We start from the raw sequence: 15,708 nt of genomic DNA, 5'->3' as shown, positions 1-15,708 counted from the left end.
AGCTGAGCTCTTTGAATTCTAAAATGCTGAGCACATAGCTAATAAGAATAATATTAGCTAATAATATCAGAAACAATGTTGGAACTTGGGGGTAACTCATTTCAAGTAACGAAAGTTACGTAATCCGATTACTTTTTTTTTTTCTTTGCACGGAACTGAAGAAGACGTGACGACGGCATCATTTGATCTTTGTTTGACCAATCAGCGGAAAGTGGCGTTTCATTACCGCCCACACGTGGAAATCGAATATTCACGCGGTTTATCCATTTTCTACCCCTGAACGTAAAAACGAAAAAAAAGGCGAATTCTTTTTTTTTTTTTTTTTTTTAAAAACGAAAACCGAAAAAGGGAGCTGTTTTCTCATGTTTCTTTTTTCAATATTAAAAAAAAAAAACGGTGCCATTTCTTTCTTTCTTTTTTTATTGCTGAAGAGTGTCTAACTTTCTTCTCCTGCATCCTAAATATAACTTTTTTATATTAAAAACAAACACGCAAAAGTAATGTAATGCATTACCTTCCATAAAAAGTAATGCAATTACTTTTTTAGGGAGTAAGACAAATTGTAATGCATTACTTTTAAATGTAACTTTCCCCAACATTGACCAGAAAGGTAGTGAATAATTATAAACTGTTGAGCACACAAAAAAGCACATTTGTTTTGTATAATATAATATGAAATATTATAATATAATATAATATTATAATAATTATTTATTTATGTAATTTTTTGTTAGGTGGAGATAATGTGAGGTTTTTTTTTCCTTCACCAGGATAGGGTTAACAGGCGATTAAAACAAACCTCTTAAGACATGTAATTATACTCTGAAACTACCCTCCCCATCTCTAAAGGTTAAACATGACCTCATGTCTAATGACCTTCTGGTGTATAAGGTGACCATTGTTGCATACTTTTACACTGCCATTGAATGTGATTTCAGATGAGCAACGGGCCCATTAATGAACTGACACATTGTTTGGAAAAATTAGGCAAATAAAACACCAGTTCCTCAGTTACAGATGATTATATTACAATAATATTATGTCTATGTACTGTGAAGTTTAATAGGGTGCATAACCACAAGCCCACTTGACAACTGGAAGGATGGTGTGTGTGTGTATTCATGAAGAACTAATAGATGGCCATTGTTTGCATAGGTTTGGAGTCAGCTGCGGATGACCTGGCTGATATCATTGTGCAGCTGGTGGCTACAAGAGCAAGAGGAGGTTAGACAGAAGGGCACAGCTGCAGCACAAACATCCCAGCATACTTCAGAAGCAGTGCAGGGTGGACGGCCCCAGGCCACGGTTCATCAGAACAAAGCCTCTATATCTGTCTCAAAGCCAAGAGCAGAGGGCAATGTGAGGAGAGAGCAATCACTTCAAGAGCTGTAGGGTGAATGTCATAAAGAATTACCACACTAAAATCAAAAGAAAACAAAACAAGTAATATTTTGCAGATACTTCAGAAGCAGTGCAGGGTGGACGGCCCCAGGCCACGGTTCATCAGAACAAAGCCTCTATATCTCTCTCAAAGCCAAGAGCAGAGGGCAATGTGAGGGGAGAGCAATCACTTCAAGAGCTGTAGGGTGAATGTCATAAAGAAATACCACACTAAAATCAAAAGAAAACAAAACAAGTAATATTTTGCAGGGAAAAAAACATTACCCATTCAAATGTTTTGCATTATGAAATCATTCTCGTGATTAAAACATACTCCCTATTTCAATTTGGAAAAATAAAAATTTTTCATATTACTGCAATACAATGAGGAAAATCATTGTGCTAAAATGTATTATTAAATGTTTAATATTTTATTATATCCAATTGAATATACTTAATATATACAGTATGTATGATTGATTAATGATTGTTTTATTAATGTAATGAAAAATACTGTCAAGAAATTAGTGCAAAAAAACTTATTTTCCTCTATGATTTTTTTCCCAGTATATTTTGGATTGAAATATAGTCTTACAATATATTTATTTTGTTTTATATATTTTTGAAAATATATTTATTATAAAAATGACACTGGCTTAGAATTTATAGGTCAGAGGTCACAATACTTTTTTTTTTTAAATGGACCAAATCAAAATATCTTTGATCTCTTTCAATGTATTTTAAATGTTACTTACTTTCTATTAATCAGTCCAAGTGCAAACACAAATACATGAATTATGGATATTTATCAAAGGTGTAGCATAAGAAGCCAGCCAGCCAGCCACATGATGTGTTATGAGCTCATTCTGTACACAGATGACTGATTGCTTATCTTTAGGGGAGTGGCTCATGTGCTCTTAGCTGGAGTCTCAAAACTCGTTTTTCTGGTTTTATACTGTACTCCACGAATGATGACGAGATGCTTGTACTCATGAGAATTCAGAGTCTAAAGTGATGAAAGAATTATAAGTGTGTGTAGCTTTAACACAAGTGGTTGTTTTTTTATGTGAGAACTTTAATTCAATATTTCAGCTATAAAAAGACAAATTTATAATTAATCACTTGTTGTATTGCCAGCTTGTGTGTGTGTGTGTGTGTGTGTGTGTGTTTTTTTTGGATAAGCATGTGTTAAATAATAAATGTAACCAATATTGCATAGAATTGACTTATTGATGTTAAATAATTTTACAGTCCCAATGGTGGCTTACTGTCACACTAAGTCAAGCTGTCAACTTCCTTATTGCATCCCAGCAGGTGGTATTTCCTCATGAAGCCACAAGAAAGTTTTATTTCCGATTATAAAACCATTCATGCTCAATACTGACAAAAGACAAGGGCAATACATGTTGGTTTTCTCTTTTAATTCCAATGATTTTTTACTAAGAACCAGCTTGAGAAATCCAACCTATATATTATATGCTTTAAAAACAAATCTTTCAAAATGATAAAAAGAAATCTCTCTAAAAGGTGAAAAACGTATCAAATGTTTTTACAGTATTTACAAACACATATACAGTTCCCTTCAGAAGAGAAAGAGAGATGCTGTGCTCTCATTCACGGTTTCCAATCTTTCAGAGTGAGCAAAGTCCATTAGGGTATAAAAGTGCAGTAAATGGCCACAATTATTGTACCAGGGTAATTTGTTAGTGACAGTATAAAAACAATTATACTCCCATACAGTCATGTTTCAATAATTATAGAGTTGTTGCAGTCCATTTTAACAGGATTAGAAAAGAAACTGAATACTTGGCACTGGCTGATGTAAAGTAACATGTTGACAGACATGATTTACTAGTATTTGCTAGTGCAAATGTTAGTTGTGCACTAATTAAAAACAGCACTGCTGGTTGTAAACCAAATTAAAATGATACACAGGTGACTGTATAAAGAAAATACTGAATAAAGGCTGTTGCACCATCACATTCCAAGTACTGAGTTTACGAACACACACACACACACACACACAAAACACTGTTAAAAGTTAGTCGAGATCAGCACGAACAACTAACAATCCAAGTGTGAAAAAGCACTGCAGAATATTTTGGTTTTGCACACGAGAAAAATCTGGTTTCAATCCTTCATATAATTTTTTGCTTGTGCCCGATGAAACATTAATGTTGCAATATCCTTCAATCTCACAGTGTGTATTGGGGCGATGTACCCAGTTCATTCTGCCCTCAGCGTCAAAAGTTTCACCCAAAGTTTCCACAGCAGCTATGTCTTGAAGACGATGTGCTATCCCATAGGTTTGTTCACGAAGAGAATGCAGCGTCCTTCACACGCATGTTTTAAAGGCTCTCGTCCGGCGACATTCCTACCTTTGGAACTCGTTGGCATTAATAAGCAAACGGGATGTGAAGAAAGGCACATAAGAGTGAACAGGAAGCAGTTTCTCTCACTCTCTACACTATTGTTCCAGGTTTAGAGTTCTCATGCCAGCAGAGCGTCTGCTGCTCTTCAGAGTCAAAACTGCTGTCCATTGGGCTGCTCGTGTGTGAATCGTGTTGGCTGACATCTATATAGGATCTGCAAATAGAAAAGAGAGTAAAATGTTTTAATAATGAAAAGATCTACAGGAAATATGGACAAATACACTGATTTATTGGACATTTTCAACCCCAGTAGCACATAATATATATGAATACAATACCAGATATACCAAAAAACAGAGTCACGGTCAATAGTTTTGCAAGAAACACAATGTTGCAAAAATAACTCCTTGTGCAGCTGGTTTTGCAGCATTGTGTACTAAGGAATTCAGTTTATCTGGTCAAGAAACAAGCCTTGTTTCCATATTGATGATTGTTTTTTGATTCATACATGTAAACGTGCTCATCACAGATTTCAAGTAGGTTGAGTGAGACACAACATCACTGAACAGTGTTAAACATTCACACACCTGAAGCAGACCATACAATAACACACACGTATGCCAGTCATAACTTGCACACAGCAATCAAAAAAAGTGCAGGGCCACATGCTTCCCCTCAAAACAAGACCTCACCCTTTTTTGGAAGAAAACACACAACCACCCCACCACCAGCGAGTAAGCAGAAGAAAGTGCTGTGCAAAAGACTGCAGTTTTGTTAACCCCTGAGTGATTCGCCATTATAGTTAGAGAGCCAAATGCGATATCTCACCAATGTTTTACATGTTGTCTGTGTCACTAGCAATGAGTGTAAAAGTATTCCGGGTCATAACCGCTGGCAACAGCACCAGGCACCTCTAAAGGCGCTGGCAATGGGATTCTCCTGCCTGGAGTCATCCACCCGTACTCGGGTGGGTATCTGTCCATAAGAGGGTCAGGAGGCGGAGCCAGCAGATGGGGGTCAGGGCTGGTTTGGGAGGAAGGGTAAGCAGCAGTCAGATCAAATTGATAAGTGTTCATGTGTGCTCACTACACACAGCCAGAGAGACCACTGGATGTATGTTGATGCTTAAAGGGATAGTTCACCCAAAAATAAAAATCTGGCCATTTACTCAACTTTTATGTTGTTGCAAATACATATATCGTTATTTCTGGCATTTTACAAATTATATTTTGCAAAGTGTTTTTAGTCATAATGAGGACTGAGGCAGAGCCAGTGCTACGTTGTCACTGTATGTTACACTTATTGCTTATTACTTATTACTGAAACAACTTACAGAACTACCAAATTTTGCAACAAGTTTGATTGCATCATATAATAATAGCTGTTAATAGCGTTCATCATCTGTTTGATTACGTCTTTAATTGATTTTTCCGTACATTTCTGCCATATGTACATTAACTGACAGTCACCACTGATAAGCTACCACAGAGTCACGGTCAATAGTTTTGCAAGAAACACAATGTTGCAAAAATAACTCCTTGTGCAGCTGGTTTTGCAGCATTGTGTACTAAGGAATTCAGTTTATCTGGTCAAGAAACAAGCCTTGTTTCCATATTGATGATTGTTTTTTGATTCATACATGTAAACGTGCTCATCACAGATTTCAAGTAGGTTGAGTGAGACACAACATCACTGAACAGTGTTAAACATTCACACACCTGAAGCAGACCATACAATAACACACACGTATGCCAGTCATAACTTGCACACAGCAATCAAAAAAAGTGCAGGGCCACATGCTTCCCCTCAAAACAAGACCTCACCCTTTTTTGGAAGAAAACACACAACCACCCCACCACCAGCGAGTAAGCAGAAGAAAGTGCTGTGCAAAAGACTGCAGTTTTGTTAACCCCTGAGTGATTCGCCATTATAGTTAGAGAGCCAAATGCGATATCTCACCAATGTTTTACATGTTGTCTGTGTCACTAGCAATGAGTGTAAAAGTATTCCGGGTCATAACCGCTGGCAACAGCACCAGGCACCTCTAAAGGCGCTGGCAATGGGATTCTCCTGCCTGGAGTCATCCACCCGTACTCGGGTGGGTATCTGTCCATAAGAGGGTCAGGAGGCGGAGCCAGCAGATGGGGGTCAGGGCTGGTTTGGGAGGAAGGGTAAGCAGCAGTCAGATCAAATTGATAAGTGTTCATGTGTGCTCACTACACACAGCCAGAGAGACCACTGGATGTATGTTGATGCTTAAAGGGATAGTTCACCCAAAAATAAAAATCTGGCCATTTACTCAACTTTTATGTTGTTGCAAATACATATATCGTTATTTCTGGCATTTTACAAATTATATTTTGCAAAGTGTTTTTAGTCATAATGAGGACTGAGGCAGAGCCAGTGCTACGTTGTCACTGTATGTTACACTTATTGCTTATTACTTATTACTGAAACAACATACAGAACTACCAAATTTTGCAACAAGTTTGATTGCATCATATAATAATAGCTGTTAATAGTGTTCATCGTCTGTTTGATTACGTCTTGAATTTATTTTTCCGTACATTTCTGCCATATGTACATTAACTGACAGTCACCACTGATAAGCTACCACTAAATATTGTAGAAACTTCATTTTCTGTAAAGTTGCTTTGCAACGATTTGTATCGTAAAAAGCGCTGTACAAATAAACTTGAATTGAATTGAATTATTGCATGTGTATTTATTTGCCTTACAAACATTAGTTTTTATGTAAAATGTATGGAAACTAGATAGGATTTTTGGTTCATTTTTCATCAAAAGTGTCTATAGTTTCCTGTGTAATTATTATACCAGCTATTTTTGGTTTCTTTATAAAGAAAATGTAACATTTAATATATTAATTTATTATTTACTATGTATTAAAACATTAAATAATAAATTGTAAAATGATCCATATTAAATTCTGTCTATATGTTCACCAAAGCTGCATTTATTTGATCAAAGATACAGTAAAAACTATAATATTGTGGAATGTTATTATTTAAAATATATTTTTTAATTTGAACATATTTTAAAAGGTATTTTAATTCTGTGATGAAAATCTGAATTTTTATTTTAGCGGCCATCTTCAATGTCACACAGTGTCACACGAATCATTCTAATATGTTGATTTGGTGCTCAAGAAATATTTCTTATTATCATGTTGAAACCAGCTGTATTGCTTAATATTTTTGTGGAAATTGTGATGAATGTGTGATTTAATGAATGGAAAGTTCAAAAGCACATTAGAAATCTCTCTTAACATTACAAATGTATTTACTGTCACTTTTGATCAATTTAGAGCATCCTTGCTGGAAAAAAACGATTACTTTCTTCAAAAAAAAAAACAAAAAAAAAGAATGAATGACTCCAAACCTTTGAATGGTAGTGTGTGTTGGTCACCCGAATAGGCCAGCAGAAAAAAAACTTAATGTTGAAGCTTGTGAGGAATACATTGGCTTCAAAAGACATGGAATAAAAATGCAAAAGTTGTATGGATACATATGGACACTCGACATAATCTATATATTTGCACTTTTACAGAAAAAAGAAACTCATACGGGTTTGGAACGACATGAGGGTGAGGACACAAGTGTGAACTACTCCTTTAATGGTTGCTTGGAGAAACACAAGCACATTTAAAAGGAAGCCATGCAGTTGTACTTTTACAACACACAACAAGCCAGACATCCTGAGATGCTGACTAAACAACAAATCACGCTGAGTACAGACACAGCAACACCACACGGCTGGCGCTTTACTTACTATCAAGGGCTACACTTAGCAAATGAAGCTTTATTAACCCTTGCATGTCTTGCACCACCAGTTTGAGGCGGGGACAAACTCATCTGCTTCATCTGATAGCAAGAGTAGGAAGAAGGAAGAGGAGGAGGAGGGAGGGAGGAAGAGCAAGCTTGGGAGAAATGTGGAGGATAGTACTGAGGGCTGGTGGGGTAGTGCCAAGCACGTTTAGAGTGCGAGCTGGAGCCACTGTGAGGAAAAGAATGGTCAAAAGGAGAACAAAGCATGAGAGCAGGTACTGCACCAGCGCTCCTGCAGAATTAACAAGATGCATGGTGTCAGGCAAGCTGTTAGCTAGAACATGCCCATAAACAACTGTAGCATAGCTAGATACACTCAGAAAAAATACAAAAGCCGTCACTGGGGCAGTACCCTTTCAAAAGGTACACCTCTCGACCTAATTTCCCCCTAAAGGATGCATATTAGTACCTTAAAGGTATGTATTAGTACCTAATGTACCTAATGAGTAATGGGTGTTATTATGCTTTTGCTAGGTGGTTGCTAGTGCATTTCAAAGTGATTCATAGGGTATTCATGGTGGATGTTTATTGTCAGGTCAAAAAAGCCCAACCTAAGCTTCTATGATATGACGTGGGACCCTCATTTAAAGTGGCTCTATAACATTTTTTCAACCTTTTTACTGTGAGGTGCTATAGGCGCGCGCAGTAATGAGTTTCTTGCATGCCATTGTGATGGTGGGTGCTTAACTCTGGTTCTTTATCAGATTCAGATAAAGGCTAATGAGGTAATCAGTAAAGGACGATGGAGCACAGAAGAGTCGTACCTGCTGTGTAACGGCTGGCTGTAATGGACAGTGTTGTAGCCGTAGGACTGATGGTGTGTGGGAGGCATATCATACTCTGACATTGCCATGACTGGTCGACCGTGCCAGTTTTCCGAACCGACTGCGAATTTAAAATGAAATTAAGATGAAAGGAAATGAATGAAGGAGAACCTCATGCAGATAACATTAGTGTTCAAGAGAGAAGAAAAATTACTCAAAACAACAAACACTCAAGGTTTTAGACTGGCCAGGGTAATTAAATGGCCGATATTTGACTGTTATGGCAGATTAACACAAGTGTTAGATGCCCATTAAGTAATTTTCAAATTTAATAATATATAAATGGCACGTATAAATTGTAAAGAAAATTTCTGATGTAAAACTGAATTTATATTTATATATACATATATATATATATATTATTATTTTTTTAATTTAAAAAATACTGTCTAAACAGGATGAGAATATGTTTTTTACGCATTACATTACTGATATATTGTACTGATAATAATGTCACAATGCAAATGGTCCTAAACCAGGCTTCTTTTTTCTTATTCATAATTCTTGTACTTTTTCTTTTGATTTTGAGTTTCACCCATTTAAGATGACAGAAGCCCAGAAAAATTTCTAACATGAGGAAACGCAAGGTAGTATTTTTTTTGCAACACTTCTCACCTGTTGAGTAGGAAGTTGTACTGTCACTGCGTACATAACTTGATGACATGGTCCTGTAGCCCAGGTTCTGCTGCGGCCGCCTATAGGTATCATACCCTTGCTGTCTGTGCTGTCGGTTGTACCAACCATGCAAGTGTTCCACCACTTCAGCCCTTTGCATGTTTTTGACAGAATTCTCATTCCTGGATGGAGGACGGTTCCTTGATGGCCTTAATGTGGCATAAATGTTATGAGCCAAACCATCTATCTCATCCTGGCCATAGTTCCCATGAGGGGCGTGTCTGTAGTAGGACGGGTTAACATTATAGTGTCCCTCCATTTCAGTCTCATACATGTATGGTCCATTTGGGTACACCTCAGGTTCGATGTACCGTGGATATCCAGTAACGTAATAGGCTGTGGTGGTTGGTTGTTGCCGAGGTTGGGGTGTATAACCCCGTGTGTCATTCTGTGCAAGGTTGGGCATGCTGCCTGTGTTGGCGTATATGTTGCCCTGCCTTCGCCGATGGCGGTTTTTAGCACGTGAATGGCAGCCGGGTACAGAGTACTCCACGCTGGATTGGCTGGTGTAGGAGGAGCCATCATCAAGTATCTCAGTGCTATTGCTATGGCGAGGAGGAGAGATTGTGAAGACGGGCTCGGGTGGCTCACTCTCAGTAAGGAACTGTGACTGAGATTCCAGACTACCGCTGCGCTGCCGAAAATGAGTGCTGCATGCAGGAAGAAGCAAAATAATTATTGAAAACATTTTCAAAACCCATGAATTAAATAATTAAAGAATTCAAAAATAAATAAGAAAACATTAAAAAAATAAATGAATTAAAAATTTTAATATAAAAAAAAATTCAATAATGGAGGAACTACACATTTCTATGACTTTTCCAAACCTGGAAAACCCTGACATTTACAGGTTTGCCATGATCGTGGGAACACTCTTTATTTCTTACCAAATGTCATTCAAGGGTCACACTAGTGAGCGGGTGATGAAGAGGGGTCAATTGTGTTCTGTACCTGAGCTGGATGCTGCTGTAGGCGTTGCGGGGAAGTTGAGGGGTAGGGGGCATGCTCCGCGAGTCAGAAGGTTGGCGTGAGGGTTGACGGTAAGGGCTGCTGGGTGTCGATAAGGCATCTCCGTGTATATAAGCTACAGGATCTTGGACTTCGCCATAATTTAATCTAGAATGCAGATAAGAACAATGCTTTATCAAACCGAACTTCCTTCATGGGTGGAGTTCTTACTGTGCACAAAAACCTCCAAGGAATTACAGAAAAACTTTTTTACGGCATGCCACCCTTGTACCTAGTTAAATCTAATACAAACGGTCATTGGATTTAGGAGGAACAAGTGATTAAAGAACAAATGACTGAATTACATATCATTTTACGGACAGATTTCAGTCGTCTGGCCTCAATGAACTTCCACCTCATTGGCTTATTCCTATTAATGCCTGTTGTTCCTGTGAGATTTTCCAGAACAGCTTTCCTGCTTATGCCCCTTTCCGCCCCCACTTTGTGATTATTGCTGGAGTTTTTGCAGTCAAGCAGCGACATGCTTATTCCTGGGGCACTATTTTTAACACTGTGAGTGTTTGGGCTGATAAGAGGAGATTGAGAAGAAAGAAGTCGAGGCAAGGGATGACTGGAATGCAGGGCTGATTCCTTATTCACAGGTCTCTACTAGCTCAACAGCACAAAAACAAACAGCAGCCATAGGCAGGGAAATGTAAGAAGTGCTCAAGCTTAATCCTGAAGAGCTGTGGTTGGCAGGACTCTCACCTGCCGCAGTCCTGGTAGTTGGCATTGGCGTGATCAATGTGATCTGAATGGTATGATGCAGCGAAGGAGTTTGACGAGTTGGGACGTGGAGAATACTGCACTGAACGTGAACGATGTCTCTGTGATGGCTCGTCTAAGACAAAACAAGTTAACAAGATTAATAGGATAGCCACCTAGTCTAACCTGCAGAGATAAGAGGCAAAGGCGTTTATATACTACTGTTTAAATGTTTACGGTCAGTAAGATTTTAAGAATGAAAGCTTTTATTCATATATTACAATGACCAAAAGTGATGGTATAAAATTCTACATGGTTACAATACACCATTGTTATAATATTCCATTATATATAACATTGTTGCAATACTCACCATCTTCCAAATTCAGGCAGTCAGAAAGGCTGTCAAGGTTCACATCATCTGCAACAACAATATAGATTATGGTTCTGCATGTAATATTTCCTTGCCGCCATGATTCATAACCTCTACATAAGTGAAGCATCAAACCCTGACTGTCAACACAGTGCAAGTTTGCATACACTGTATAAGCATGCACGTTTTCAGGGTTCACACACATTTTGACCAATACATATATATATAAATATATAATCATGACTAATAATTAAACCAGATATGCACCAGCAATGATGACAGAAGCTCTTTGTGTGGGTTCCTTGCCAATCTTCACTCTGTAATCATTAATCTGATTTTCGATCCCCTGGAGTTTTTTGGTAGCATCCAGAAGGTTTCTCCTGCGTTTCTTCTTCACGGTTTTACAGAGCTCATTTTCATAGGCAAGTTTTTTCGCTGCCTCCACAATCTTTTTCTGGAGCGCAAAGCAGCTCTCCAGGTTTCTTAAATGAGGGTCCTGCAAGAAAAATATTTAATTAGCAAAGAAGTACAGAAATTGCAAGCAGCTCTTACAGCATTTCTAAGAAAAGCAATTGAGACAGCCTACCGCATCATAAGGGAAAATGTCATCTAATTTGAAAGCAGTTCCCACGCGCCTTCGAACAGTGGGGGGCTTCTCTCCTGGTGCCAAAGGAAACTCCTTAGGTAACACACCGGTCAACTCCTGATCAAATTAAAAGAGAAAGCAAAGAAAATCTTAAGATATGACTATTTAAATTGACATACTTGAAAAAGCATATGAAAATATGACAAGCCACTAACAGCTTCCCGGAGGCAAATTTTCTTCAGCTCTTCTTCCTTGAGTGCCAGAATTTCTTTTATGCTCTTCTGTTTGTTCTTCAGTTCTGCAATCTTCTCTTTCTTCTGTTCCTCATTCACTTCATTGTCTGCAGAATCTAAATGAAAGCAAAAGCAAGCTCAATCTCGACATCGGTATGAATGACAGAGTTCATTAGGCTGTTCTTGGAATGGAAGAAACAGACAGTCTTACTGGAAGAGACCAAACTTCCATTGCTGGTCATGATGAGCTTGTCTTTACTCTCCATGCTGACCAGCTTACTGTTCCTCGGAGCTCCAGTCTCTGTGAGATCCATGGCAATATCACCCAAACTTCTTGCAGCAGTTATTTTAGCCTTTAGGTATGTAAAAAAAGAGGTTATTACATCATCACTTTTGCATGCTATCAGTGCAGAAACTAAGCGATGATTTATGCAATTCTGAATTTACAAGTAATAAGTATTAATGATGCACAAATACTTACTTTGCTCTGTTTGCGGTCCAGGTAGAACTGGTGTTGACTGATGGCCATCACCCAGATGGTTTTGATCAGAGAATGGCTGGCATACCACGTGTAGATGACCTGACCAGACTGACCAAATGTGCGCCTAGAAGCTGTTCTTCTGTGGATTAACACGCGCACACTGAAGTCAAACATAACACATTTGATACTATGTTGTGTCAATGAAATTAAAATATTGGTTTCTGTAACAGTAATCATTTGAATAGCAAGATATTCAAGAATAGTAAAAAATAAATCAGTGATTCTACATTTAAAAATGATAATAAAATGTAGTCAGGCTGATTAAAACAAAAGTTTTTTTAAGTGTATAAATCCAATTATATTAGATGTTACCATATGAAGCAGTTTTTAGGTTACCTGATATATAATACCCATTGACTATAAAGGAGGTCAGTGACCATGCTACAATGTCCTGTATGATATCATCTTTGTTTACAGAGCAATCCCAGCCCGTATTACTACTACAGCGTAAAGTGACCGATTGCTTCACTGCTGCAGTTCAGCGTTGCAAACACATTAGCTACGTCAAAAGGCTTTGCATCAACAACATTTACTTAGTCTATTCAAAGGCCACTTTTTATAGTCTATAAGTACAGAAATAATGCTTAGTAAATCACAAACTGTACTCACTGAGTGCTAGTGGGTCTCATTCATGTTTATAACATGGAAAATGTATATCAAGACATGACCTATGTAGATTTATCTTGTTCTCACCTCTGAGGCTCGTTAACCTCTACAGCAAACTTCTTCTCTCGGAAATACAGGTTTTCAAGCTGTTTCCACAGAAAGAGCTACAAAGAAAAAGGAAACGGGAGTTAGACAGGAACTATATTAGGAACATTGTTACGTGAAACATCATGAAAATATATCAATGACAAAAAGACCTACAAATAGGACTTGCATTAATTTCTATGATCTAGACATTTCTTTGTAAGATTCACCCATTGACACTTACATCCCTGTATTTTAGCATTTACTTTTTCTTTCTGTATAAAACCAAGAAAAATATATTTTAATGCCCTCCTAGAAACACTGTACTCTGAAACTGCTCACAAAAACATCATTCACTACATCCATATTGATATTGATATTGATATATTTAAGTGGTAGCACAAGACAGTTGCTTTGGGTATGAAGCCAGTACAGTCAAAGCACTACAGAACCAAAGCGTCCACTGTGCTCACAACTTATTAAATTCGCCCTAAAGGGAGAGCACTGAAAAACAGGTTTGTTTTAAAAGCATGGCCAAAACATCTGCCATGCATGAGAACTGTCCTTTCAGATCTTTTTTCCCAGCTTAGGGCAGGGAAAGTACAATATCCAACTACTATCAGCGTGCAGGGGTGAGGATTTACCAGAAATGTTAATAAACGCTCCCCACCAGGTACAGCTCGAATGCAGCTCTGAGTAATACGCATAGGAACAATTAGATCCAAGCATGGCTCACACAGTAGATTTGACTGCCGAAAGCATATTAAAATTTGACATATTTCTGACAGTCATTTAATAACAACAAAATGAACAATGACAACTTATCCTAATTTCAAAGATCTAAAAAAATTAACCTTACCAGTTCAGTTAGCAAGCCTTTAAAGTCCCTGGATAGTTGGACAGGTTCAGTATAGTCCTGATCTAAAGTTTCCCACAGGGTTGTGGCTTCCTTGAACAATACTCTCTTGTCTGCTTTCGAAGAGACCAAAAGGTGTTGCAAGAGTTTCAGGCAATTGAGATCCGCCCCTTCTCTCCCCCTTTCTGTGACATCACTAGCACCTCAACTTTGCCCTTACCCACCTTGGGCTAGACTTCTCTTCAAGTACTTGTGTCTCTCTCTTGTTTCCGTCCACCGACTATGCAATCACATCTCTGAAACTCTCTAACTCACACATATAATTAAACCTTCACAACTTCATTCTTTCTCTACGGTCACCTCCCTCTTACTCTGATAACCGATTCCTGTCCTTGTCAAACCAGACAAACAGGTTACGCTCTCTGAAATACACACACATAGAATAGTAGTCCTCTTGTTTCGTTTTGGGAGGGGATTTGGAGCATTGATCATAATGAACACCCTTGTATAGCTATTCATTAATCCGTGTTCCTTTTCCTGGCATGTCTCATTTTTACAGTCTGTATCGTAATCCCTCACCCGTTGGTTTGGATGCTCGCTCCCTTATGCTTCCCAAGGCAAATATGCCAGGAATCTACTACTTTCTTGTAATCATTAATGGCTGGCCATGGAACTCTTCACCTCCTGGTGAAAACAGCATGCCTCTCTCTCAGTGACTAAATAGCTGATACGACGACAACAGGGAATCTCTCACTATCTGACAGCATGAAAGTTCCCTGACCTTTATTTGACAATTACCAAAAATGACAAAAAATATATAGTACTTCATATGTTGAAGTCCAAATGCGGTACTGATTACCTTAAAGTCACGACTGATCCAAAAGCATTATTTTTTTTTGTCATGCCATTATCTTATTACAAGAACATGTGATAACACGTTATAATGCATTTCTTACGACCCTGAAATGTACAAAATCAGCTAATTTAAAGGACTGGAAGCGATAAAAGCATTGTCAACAACAATCCACTAACAGTAGTCGTTTAAAAAGCTGAGCGAGACAAGCTATTTCAGCATAATTCTTTTAGCCAATTAAATGACAGATAACTAGATAAGTCTGATGGCAAATAAGAAAGCATGCAAATGGGAAGACAATGGGAAGAATCTTCAACACCTCAGACTGTCTGTGACTGATAAAGCAAGATAGGCAGGCACATCTAGGATGTCTGCAGATGTTAAGAATTGAAACAAAATTAAATTTGATTGAATAAATAAAAATAAACAAATACAAAACAAAAAATGGAAATAAATTAAAATACTAATTAATAAAAATGACAATTAAAATAAAATAATAAACACTTTTTAGGGTGGCAAATGTTAACATGCTGACCCAAACCCTGCAGACGATGTATTTTTAAAGGGGTCATATGACGTTGCTAAAAAGAACATTATTTTGTGTATTTGGTGTAATGCAATGTGTTGATGTGGTTTAAGGTTTATTATTTTCCACATACTGTACATTGTTTCTCCCCTATGCCCCGCCTTTCTGAAACGTGTAAATTTTTACAAAGCTCATCGTTCTGAAAAGCGAGGTGTGTTCTGATTTGCCAGCTATCCAGTGC

The 15,708-nt window shown here is 37.9% G+C and overlaps 1 protein-coding gene across 3 annotated transcripts in view; it reads right to left on the bottom strand.

Annotated features, from left to right (window-relative positions):
- Positions 1-3,888: 3,888 nt before the first annotated feature.
- Positions 3,889-15,708, bottom strand: part of LOC107750236 (FERM domain-containing protein 4B-like) — a 43,170-nt gene continuing 31,350 nt past the window's right edge. For 2 of the 3 annotated variants that reach the window (XM_016565536.1, XM_016565535.1), the window contains exons 8-20: positions 13,236-13,312; positions 12,483-12,621; positions 12,213-12,354; positions 11,984-12,117; positions 11,769-11,885; positions 11,450-11,678; positions 11,183-11,230; positions 10,813-10,945; positions 10,048-10,212; positions 9,037-9,746; positions 8,362-8,482; positions 5,712-5,906; positions 3,889-3,966 (exon numbers count right to left, since the gene is read on the bottom strand). In XM_016565536.1, coding sequence (XP_016421022.1) covers positions 5,738-5,906; positions 8,362-8,482; positions 9,037-9,746; positions 10,048-10,212; positions 10,813-10,945; positions 11,183-11,230; positions 11,450-11,678; positions 11,769-11,885; positions 11,984-12,117; positions 12,213-12,354; positions 12,483-12,621; positions 13,236-13,312 — 2,184 coding nt within the window. In that variant the 3' untranslated portion in view covers positions 3,889-3,966; positions 5,712-5,737. Of the gene's footprint in view, positions 3,967-5,711; positions 5,907-7,166; positions 7,758-8,361; positions 8,483-9,036; positions 9,747-10,047; positions 10,213-10,812; positions 10,946-11,182; positions 11,231-11,449; positions 11,679-11,768; positions 11,886-11,983; positions 12,118-12,212; positions 12,355-12,482; positions 12,622-13,235; positions 13,313-15,708 lie in introns of those variants that run through there. The other variant, XM_016565537.1, reaches the window with a different exon arrangement.

The sequence above is a fragment of the Sinocyclocheilus rhinocerous genome, unplaced genomic scaffold, assembly GCF_001515625.1.
Source record: "Sinocyclocheilus rhinocerous isolate Xijiao unplaced genomic scaffold, SAMN03320098_v1.1 scaffold963, whole genome shotgun sequence".
Lineage (NCBI taxonomy): Eukaryota > Metazoa > Chordata > Actinopteri > Cypriniformes > Cyprinidae > Sinocyclocheilus > Sinocyclocheilus rhinocerous.
The sequence above is the reverse complement of the archived record's forward strand: the minus strand, read 5'-3'. Positions and strand labels throughout refer to the sequence as shown.